General features: G+C 32.2%; 1 protein-coding gene across 1 annotated transcript; it reads right to left on the bottom strand.

Moving 5' to 3' along the window:
- Positions 1 to 5,233: 5,233 nt before the first annotated feature.
- Positions 5,234 to 10,109, bottom strand: LOC144552129 (protein NRT1/ PTR FAMILY 4.3-like). Its single transcript, XM_078300244.1, has 6 exons — positions 9,866 to 10,109; positions 9,093 to 9,310; positions 7,736 to 8,176; positions 7,448 to 7,608; positions 6,401 to 6,803; positions 5,234 to 6,015 (listed from the first exon to the last, which is right to left on the bottom strand). Exons 1-6 carry the CDS (start codon positions 9,963 to 9,965, stop codon positions 5,539 to 5,541), a joined length of 1,800 nt encoding a protein of 599 aa, XP_078156370.1. The 5' UTR covers positions 9,966 to 10,109; the 3' UTR covers positions 5,234 to 5,538.
- Between the last annotated feature and the right edge of the window lie 1,280 nt (positions 10,110 to 11,389).

Genomic DNA, 11,389 nt, shown 5'->3' with positions numbered 1-11,389 from the left:
GTCACAACTCCAAAGCATTTGAAAAATCATTTACATTTAAATATAATAATTTCTTAAACATCTCATATCATAAATCATTATAATATTAAAAATTACTGCAAAATAAAAATTATACTATTAATCTTGTTCATAAATAATAAAATATATCATGCTACATAACACAATAAAAATAATAACCTTAAATTATTAGTACTCCTTCCATACTACAGATTTTTACTTTTTTTCTCATTAGAGTCATCAATAATATTTTGTGGAACTTGGTAGCATTATTTTAAGTATTTGATTGTTAATTGTTTGGAGTACTCATGGTCTAACAAAAAATATTAGAAAGTTTTTTGTCTTTTGTTAATAGCTTTTGAATTCAGGAGGATGAAAGAAATAACTTTTGAAAATAAAAATATGGAAGAATGGATATAATTTTTAGAAAGTAAAATATTGGAGATAACAATTTCCTTTTCTATGGTTCAAAAAATCTATGAATGACATACCAATAATTTGTAGAAATGACGTATTAATGAAGGATGTATTCATTATTATGCAGAGGATATTAAGGCAAATATTGAAGGATGTATTCATAGCAATAAATTTTAAGGCAAATATTGAAGGATGTATTCATAACAATAAATTTTATTTAAAAAATTAATGCGGCTATAATGGAAGGAATAAATTTGGCATCCATCTGTGTGTATAAACATAGCGAATATGTGACTGCATTATATTTTCTCACATTCAAATTGTGAAAAAGTACTGGGCTCACCACGGCTTATGCAAAAAATTAATATGCAAAGTTGTATTTCTATATATTAGTAGTTATTAACATATGTTTTATCGGGTATTTATACGGGTATCGGGTCGGGTTCAGTTATGGGCCGGATAATTAAATGAAACTCATATCTTACCCATTACAGTATTGGTTTTGGTTCGAATCCGGATCGGATATTAAATTATTTATTTTGTAACCGTACCCATAATTTAACCCGTTATATTTTTTAAACTATATCCTATCCAAATTAATCGGATCCGGTTTGGTTCCGGACCAGATCCGAGTAATCGGATAAAAGTAGCACCTCTAGTGTTATGTAGTCATGTATATTGAATTTGGAAATAAAATTATGTTTGCCTTCAAAATCTTGTACTTCATCACCACGACGGCAGATTGTCATAATCAAGACATTTTATCCTCATAAGATGGGTAAATATAAATATTACTTTTGCTGATTGCTATTTACTTGCCGGTTTGGCTTAATGCAATTTTGTTTAATGTTGCTTGACACTGAAAGTATTGTGTAAATTATATTACATTAAAAAAAGGTGATAGCACCCCAATGCGATTTTGATTTGTTAGTGCAAGTATCAGATTTATTGACATAGTTCGTTTACTATTTGAAATATATAAAGAAGGAATTATAAATAAAAAGTTATGTATTAAAAACGGTAAACAATTTAAGTAATAGGTCTTCAAATATCACAAATAGTTGTTGAATTAGGAGTTTGTTCATTGGTCAATTTGGCAAATGAAACTGCAACTTTGTGCTTAATCATCTTCCTGGATTGATTGCTGGCCTTCACGGTGATCCCGATTCCGTGCAATTAAGGTTTGAATTTTCTCATCACTTGAGAGGGGGAGAGATGAACTTCAATTTGGAGGGGAGATGGTGATCATAGCTACGTGGCAGAAGAAGGGGTTTGAAAAGTAAAATGTAAAAAGGTATAATATAAAAAATAGTAGTGATGCTAAAATTTTTTGGGAAGTAAGAATGTTTTACTTTATGCTCATATTTATATTTTTAAAGTTTAAATAGTCGATTTGAACTTTTTAATATAATTTTCATATTGTAATGTGCTTGGAGACCAAACTTTATATTTTTTGAAAAAAAATTTAGTATTTTTTTAGAATTTTTGAAAATCAGTGTTTTTCTAAATTGTTTTATTATTTTTTATTTAATGAAAAGTTGTGATTTTAAAAAATTCTTAAAAAGTAGTAGAAATTTTCAAAAAGAATGTAAATTTTGGTCTCTAAGCACATTACAATATTTCGAATCGGACTGTTTAAAATTTGAAAATGAAGATATAAACAAAAAATAAAATACCCTCTTTATTTCCTAAAGTATCATAACATCACTCAAAAATAATATCGTAGAAGATGTGATTCAAACTTAAGTTCTTTCATTATCTAATGGACAACTTCAATTACTAACTTACAAGTAAACGCTTCATATTTTATGAAAAATTAAATTATATAAAAATTTAAGAAAAAAAAGTTAAATTTTAATATACATAATTAAAAAAATTAAAATTATGAGGTGACTTAGTCATCTTTAAAAACACTAAGATCCGTTCTAGGTGAAATGACATTTGTCCAAGAACGAGCACATCAATGACGAATTTTCAATTCACATTTTGCAAAATTGAGATGTTTCAGGTCAGGTAGAACGGTTAAAAATGAACCCGACACACCGTTGCAGAATGAATTATGTTACAGTGAATCTCAAAGGCGTCCCTTGTTTTAGTTTATCAAGGGATTATGGGCTTATTGGGCCGCAATTGCGCTGGGCTTAGAAAATGAACTTGCATCCAAAGAATGGCAATGCTCATCTAAAAAAACCAGTACCTTTTGTAAACCCAAACCCTTGCCTAATGTGATTAAAAGAATATGGTTAAAAGAGTTTACATTGGCTCCAATAATTTTCTTTATATGTTTGTCTGGGATTGCATGCTACAATTTCATTAAAGAAAAATATATTTTACAAAACAATATGTGTGTATAAAAGTATGTACAAAAACAAGGCCAGAAATACAATAAATTTAACTCACATGGAACTACATATATCCCCGTAGGTCTATATCAGCATATTAGTGCTCATGATCATTAAATACACCTCTGCTATTTAGGCTTTTACTTGTGAAAAAGATAGCTTAACTAAGCAAGACACTAAAATAACATCGCCATATCGTTTAGCATAACCTAGCTAGGTTGTAAAACAGGCGATTGCATGATGTGAACTTGTGAAGGCAATGCAAAAATTGGAACTCAATATGTGGCTCGTTTTACATTGGAAAACTTGGTAATCATGAGGACTAATTCGTAGGTAGGTTGGTTGCATGTCAATCAAGAAGACGTTTCTCGTTTATCATCATTGAGTAGAGAATTCTTACGTCTTTCCCCCTCTTAAATTCATAATAACATATTTACTCTGTGTTACTCGGATACTTATCTGGATACGGTTTGAATTGAACCGAGGAAATAGGCGCCTCGAGAGAAAGCAGTTGAGTATCAAAATCCATAACCACTGTACTAGAATCACATGTATTATGTTCTAACAAATGCTTAATTTAATTGACACTTAGGTTCATCTTTTATTTTTTGTGTGTAAATTTGATTTAAGTTGTGCTTATCTAAATACAATATATAAAATAATAAAAAATTAATATATATAATAGGCGTATCGTATCCAGGATTTTGAAAATTGTGGTATCGCCGTATTCGTATCGTATCTGATACGATACCTATATCCGTATGCATGCAACATAGTATTGACTCTTCAAAATTTCAGAAACTCACAAATTAATCCAATTTATTGCATTTTCTATTAAAATTCATTTTAAATTTATGAAGTTATCATTTTTTCTTTTATTAAATAATAAAAATATGTAATATGTATAAGAAAAATATTCAGTTTTCTAATTAATCGGTTTTTGAGTGTAAATAGTTTATTTCTCTACTTGTGATGCATATACGGTAACATTTAGACATTCACTTGTGTACACGTCATAAATTAATAAGAAAATGAACCACTTATTTTTTAATTATTATGGTTCAAACATTCCATAGCTAACCAATTTTGCCTTTGAAAAATTTCACAGGCATATTACAGGAGAGGAGGGTTACAATGCCTCGTGCCTTTCATACCTCATCATATCTCATATTTTATATCTTTGTTTTTAAAGTCTAAATTGTCGATCCGAACCATTCAGTATGATATCCATACTAAAATTTGGTTAGGGATAAAATTTTATAATTTTTGTAAATTTTTTACTATTTTTTAAGATAGGTAGAAAATCACTGTTTTTTGAACGGTCCAAAAACAGTGATTTTGTACCTTTCTTAAAAAATAGTAAAAAAATTTCAAAAAATATAAAATTTCATCTCCATGCATACTTTAGTATAAATATTATGTTGAGCGGTTCGGATTAATAGTTTGTACTTTGAAAACAAAGATATAAAATATGAGGTATTGAAACCTCCTCATTACAAGAATATATAATTTGTCATACTGCATAGTTTCATTTAAATAAACAAAGACTACGGTCTATAAAATAAATAAAAAAAAACCTTAGCCTAAAAGTTACCACAAAATATACACCCAAAAAAGACGAACTTTATAATCTATCTTCATGTAATTATTATTCTTCAATAATACTACAATTGGAGAAGAAACCAACTTTACAAAAAGGAATCTCAGCTCAGGCCTCAGAGACATATAAGTCTTCCAAGAGTAAACAATGTTATTATAGAAACCAACTCTACAAAAAGGAACCTCACCACAGAGACAGTAAAAGTCTTCCAAGAGTAAACAAAGTTAATTACAAGGTTTGTCTTTATATCTATTATATTCACCATTACCCAATCACCCCTGTGACTCGCCAAATCACATTAATTCTCTTCTATTGGGCTATCCTTAACTGTCTAAAGGAGAGCAAAATTAAAGAAGTCTCTGTTCCACACATTCACACCCATTGTCTCCTTCTAAAGTTCTAACAAAAGATTTTGATTGTTTGACAAAGACCCCAAGCCACTTGGGGGACAATTAACAAACATTTGTTTTCAATAAAAAGCAAATAAAAAAGAACAATAAAACAAGCAAGGCAAGGAGCAGACTTTGTCTTATTCTGCTTTGTTTTTGAAGTAGAAAAAATTTGACTTTGTTGATGTTACAAAAGTTATAAACACTTAATTTGTAGACAAAGATAGAGAATATATGCTTTAGTTTTTTTCGACTTGTTCTAATTGAAAGGCGGCTGAGTATCTATGTATAACTGTATAAGTTTCTCTAAAATGAAATTACCCTTTAGTAATTAACACCCAAAATATCGAACGGAACTGGTTAAGAAGCTTAATTAATTTAAGTTCACATCAACAAACCTCATATATATGATTTGAATAATAATTAGATGCACTAACGATGTTTTTACTTAAAAATACTAAACTCTATTATTGTTAAGAAAGAATAAAAGGTGTAAAGAGAAGATAAGATGGATTAAGACCTAACTTTCTCTTTTTGATATATAAAACATATACATTGAAGTGTCCATTCCTTTCACGCCCATAATTAAAGCTAAAAAACAAACTTTTCTCCTAATAGACAGACACTAGCAAGGGTTTACTTTTCTTCTTCTTAATATTTTTCTTTCTCAACTAATTAATACAAGGTCAAGCTAGTAATGAAAAAAAAAGAAAAGAAAAAGAGCAAAAAAATTGTCAAAATAGAGCATGCCATATCATACCCCATTAATTAGTCTAATAATTGTACCAGACCATCATAACATTGTACCGATCTCATTTCCACCTTCCTTTGAAAAAGCCATCCTCTGTTCTTCCTCTCCATTTGTGTCAACAACATACTCACCATCTGGCTGAATGCTTGTTGAGTACCATCTAGACCAAAACAAGTAGTTGAAGAAATTCAAAATACTAAGTGCCGCCAAAACCCAATAGAATAAATCCAACCTATCCTTGTTTAGGTCATTGTCACTTAACCAACCACCATGAGTAAATGAATTGTTAGTGAACTTGTTGATCAAGGAGACAAGGACTGAGCTTAGGTAAAAACCGAAGGAGTACGAACAATAGGTCATGGAGGTTAGGAAGGATTGCATTCCGGCTAAGGATTGCTTATAGAAAAATTCGATTAAACCAACTGCTGTGAACATTTCAGATAGACCAAACACAAGAAATTGGGGCGCAATCCACAAGATGGATATGGGTTTTTCGGACTCGCGTCGCTTTTGCTCCACCTCAAAATGGAAAGTAAAACAAAACATGAGTCAGGGAAAAGAAAATTACATAAACGGTCTCTCAAGTAAAAAAATACTTAGTTGGCCTTTTAAATGTCAACTTTTGCACGTTCTACCTTTTTTTTTGGTAAACAGGTGAATAGGGGATTCATTTTTTTGTTTCAAAATATAAATTATATATATTTTCTCTCTTAATGTTAAAAGTTTGTATGCATCTTTGGTGTTCTATGAGTCTCATTTGTAGCAATATAAAGAACACATATCAGTACTTTTAAAACTCTTAACATGCAAGCATAATGATTCATTTATAATGCAATAGCAATGTTTTTGTTTGAACAAGAAAAAATAATTTCTTGCCAGAATCCAATAAACTTATTCATATTACCATAGCTGCTGCGACCATGGAGAAAGTGACAGTGAAAAGCCCAACACCGATGCGTTGCAGGGGCGTGATGCCCGAGCTGTGTCCAGTAATCCCTCTGACAAATGGCACGAACAGAAGCTCATACATGGGTACCAATAAGATCAGAATGATGTACGGAATGGACTGCAGTGATGCTGGCGGTACCTTGAAGGACCCCGAGAAGAGCCGGTTGTCCATCAAGGCACCCTGCTGCACTGAAAACGTCTGCAGCTGTGCAAGAACAGTGTTGAAGACGATTGTGCATGCAAATATCGGGATGAGCAAGATGAGCGACTTAACCTGCTCAACCTGGGCAGCAGTGCACAGCCGCCATGGCGATTCCTTCTCGTGATCTTGGGTCTTGATGCATGCCTTGTCTAGAAACCTGTTTACTCAGGGGATCGAAATGGACCACATGGTAATTAGTAAAGAGGTATATTACAAATTTACAATTAGTGTTATTTACTTGCACTATTTTCATACATGTTCTTGATGCATTATTTTTTTTTCTTGTTTGTTGGTATTGTTATATTCTTCGCTTTGAAAGAGGGAGGTGATGCTAGCAAAATTGGCCAAGAAATATGTCATGTTATCCGGAATGAAACATTTAGCACAAGTTATTATTGAAATAAGAAAAGAAAAATATTCGTTGGGATGAGGCGTAATTATAATTTATTTTGCAGAAATATAGTGAAGAATAAAATGTTAGTCTTAGATATTATTCATCAATATTGCATAGTTTTGGCAACAAATAAGCTAGCATCTAATTGTATAGCTGTCAAGCTAATTTTGTTACCTACTTAAATCTTTGTAATTAAGGCACAACTAGGTGTAATTACAACCATTGTAATTTAAGAAATTGCCCAACGGCTAGTAGGTTTTTTGGCTATAAATACTCATGTATAGACCTTGTAAAAATCATAACATACGTTCAATAAAACCATTGTTCATCATTCTCTTTTTCCACTCTACAAATCAGTAAAATATTTCCAATAGAGGATTGTAAGGAGGGGTGGAGGTAGGGCTGACCTCAATTTATTGGTGTACCGGATTTTGTTGGCATGAGATGCACCTTCATGAGACCTATTAATTGAATTTAAATTGTTGAGTGGATTGGCTAGACCACCGTATATAAATTCAGGATTTGATGGGCATACTTGCTTTCTCTTGGTAATTGCTGCCACAAATACCTACATGTGTTTACAAAACAGAATTTGAAGTTACAATTTGAGAAATTAATTACTCGTATAATTTGACAAAGTAGACATATGCTGCTTCAATAGATTAAAATTAGAAGGGGTAATTAGGTAACCATACCCTTGCAATTGGTGTGAAAATGCTTCCTTGAGGTGGCTTGTTCCTATAGAAAAACACTCCTGAAACCAAACTCACAAGTGCAAATGCCATGGCGGCTGCCGACACACCAAACCCGATATCCATACCAGATCTAGTCTGGACCCATACCAGCACAGTAAGCGCTATGAGCTCTCCAAAACAAAAACTGAAATAGGCAGTATTGAAGTATGTCGATAATTTTTTTGACTGTAGTGGATCGTCCTTTCTGAACTGGTCGGCTCCATGAGCGATCATGTTAGGTTTCAGGCAGCCGCTGCCTAGTGCAACCAGGTACAGAGCAATGAAAAAGATGGTGGATTTGAATCCATCGGCCTCTTCACAGATGTTTTGTGTTGATAACATGTTGCACTTTTGGGGCCTCAGCTGTGGGAGATGCGCTTGCACCGAGAGCAATATGAAACCCTAGTAAAAATAATTTTAATTCAAGTGAATATGGATCTTTATTTTGCATATTGTTCAATTTTATAATTATTTTTATTGTAAAAGTCTTTAATTCAATAATTGAATTTAGTTGAAGTTCTTTCTAGTTTTTGTTGGCTTTTTTCCCTTTCATAATTGCATTAATTACCTTCTGTGAGCATCAATTCCAACCCAGAGGACCATTGCCAACCAAAAAAAACAAAAAAAATCCAACCAGAGGAATAATCTGGTCCCACAAGAACCAGATGTAAATCAGATTGGGATCTAATCCCAACATGAGGTGCTAAACTAGCCATCTTTTTAGATTTGATCTAGTTATTTTAATCAAACTGTAGGTATAGTAATATAAAGATATGACATGATATAAATGCCTTTTGGCCGAAGAGTACGTAGGAGCCGAGATTGCTTGAGGTGATTAAGATTGAGCAATGAAAATAGTGTTAGACATTGATTGTTCTATTTGGATTATATTCGAATATGAATGATACCTATCCATCCTTTGTACAGAAGTGGATAGGAGAATAACATGGGCAAATAGCAAAAAGGGGGCACATCACAGATACTGGTCCAAAAGGTGGATATAGGATGGGAACAAATTACATATAGAAATGAAAAGGAACCTTACAATCCCTTAAGATCGTAGCAGATTTATTTCCCACAAAATAGAGGCTACATGTAGATAGAAACAAGGTATATCAATAGCACTTAACTTTGCCATACAAAGGGATTCTCATTTTAAAATTGTATAATGTAACAAAACGGTATACTAGGCTTAGAATATACAGATCAAGGAAACGGTCCTTTTCCTCCAAAAATATTTTCCATAATGGAGAAGAAAAAGACCCAAAACAAGATAAGATAAATAAATAATAATGGAAAGGAAAAGAAAAGTGCTTACAGAGAGCTCCACAAAACCAAAAATGAGCATGGTCCAAAAGCTGCCAAGATAAGAATCGGATAGGAATCCGCCGAGCAGGGACAACAGAAATATGGTGCCGATAAAGTTCGTCACTATATTTGCTGATTTTGACAGCGCAAAGTGCATCTCGTTGAATACATACGTTATCAGATTATTCCCTACAGCTGCTATTGCCATTATCTCAAATGCTTGTATGCCTTGCATATCATGTCAAATTATCAACACAAACCAATATTAGCCAAACGAAATAGAAAAAGAAAAGAAAGAAATCATGAGCTAGCATAGATAACTTAGCAATCAAAGATCATGTTAATATTAATTATTATTTACAATTAATTTGTTCATGATCTCACATGAAGTGCATTTTTTCTGATAGGAATTGTATTATCTCTGTATATACAATATGTAGATATCTTCATAAAAAAATTAGTTTGTATCTTGTACTTACTGGGAATTGGACAAAATTTAAAATAATTAGCCTACTATATACAAACTCTCAAGTGTATAGTATAGCTGCATAATCTAGCATCAATATACAACACCCTTACTTTCCAACATATGACAGAAGGGACAAAAAAAACAAGGTATCTATATGCTATTAATTAGCTTAAGTTAATCTCAATAGACTATAGTCTTAGTCTATAATATTTTATATTGTACATATGGTACACTAGAAACAGAGGCATTCAAAAAAGCAAACCAGAGGCATCCTAAAATGATCGGGGGGGAGGGAGGAGAGAGAGAGGAAGGACCTAGAACAAAGACGGCAGCTTTCATGCCACCATGCTTGTTATTTCTACATGGTCTTCCCTTCCAATCAACAGAGATCTCATGTCTGGCCTCTATATCCATATCTCTTTCTTTCTAAGTAGACAGAAAAACTAAACTAACTTATCTGACCACCTCACTTCAAAACACACTATATATCACTCCCCTTTCTTCTCTCTTTCTCTCTCTATTTCTAGTGCCCTTTATGAACCCTGGGTTAAAATTGGAGCAAGTTGGATTAGTTATTTATAGTGGTCTCATGAGAGAGAAAGGAATAGACCTGGGAAGAGAGAGAATTTGCTGTGAGGACGTGAGGTGAATAATGGTGGAATGTGGAGGTCTCTGTATGGGGGTCAGAGTTTGTTATGCATTGAATTTTGTTAATTGGTTCATTTGTTAACAATGTATCCAATAACAAAATACTAGTATACTGCTACTTGAAGAAGAAGAAGAAAAAAAAAAAAAAAAAAAACTAGTATAAGTCCTTTATTTAACAGTAGGTTCTGTTAAAATGTTGCATTAAAAAAGTTAGAAACAATTGAAATTAAAATTAAGTTGAACTTGATGTGCAATTTGCCAATTATTTTATGAAATCAGAATGTCAACACAATCCATTATTTAATTTTCAAATTTGGGTTTTTTTTTAATACTATTAAATGTATTAAACATGGATCAATGTAAATCTTATGGTAGACTTGATGTGAATATCTTTAATATATCTAAAATAAAGTGGAAGAGTTTTAATGGAACTTTTTGTGGGTACACTATATTTAAAATAAATAAATAAATAAAAATAAAAAATAAAAAAAACTGGCACCACTGTAACATTGAGGGTCACTGTCTAAGTTGTTTTCATAAAGATCCACTTATTTTGATGTTATATCCTGTTAAAATTATAATTTTTTTTATTTTTTGCACCTTTACACTAGTCAACTGAAAGTTGCATAACCGTCAAATTTGGTGACTGCAGAGGATAAGGACTGCATGTGCATAAATTCTGGCAAGGGCTTTGCCAAGAAATCTTGTTGAAATCAGAAACCAAGGGGCTGAAGCAAATACAAATTACGCTGTGTTTTGCAATTTGGAGAGAGAGGTGCAGAAGGATTTTTGCAGGAGAAGATAAGTTCCATTCTGATTATTGAAATTAACAATGATCTACGGATGTGGTTTAGAGCACAGAGCAACTATACCATAAGCAAGGCCTGTATTTGTTTTCTTATCATTTACATTAATTATCTATCTTTTGTACTTTTATTTCCCTCTGTTGTAACAAAGTGACACCACTCATGTCTATTATTAATGAAATTGGAGCTTGACCTCCACATTTAAAAAAAAAAAATTAAACGTGTGTGATTATTTTTTATTTCAGCTGTTGATTGCTGATTATGCACTGAACTTAGGATGTGTTAAATAAAATATTTAGTGCTTTAGTATGAATGCAAGTGGTGCGGGAGGCAGAAAGTATCTATAGCATTGCCACATCAACTTCCCACCTCTTAAATCTGATG

This window comes from Carex rostrata, chromosome 1 (genome assembly GCF_964058835.1).
Source record: "Carex rostrata chromosome 1, lpCarRost1.2, whole genome shotgun sequence".
Lineage (NCBI taxonomy): Eukaryota > Viridiplantae > Streptophyta > Magnoliopsida > Poales > Cyperaceae > Carex > Carex rostrata.
The sequence above is the reverse complement of the archived record's forward strand: the minus strand, read 5'-3'. Positions and strand labels throughout refer to the sequence as shown.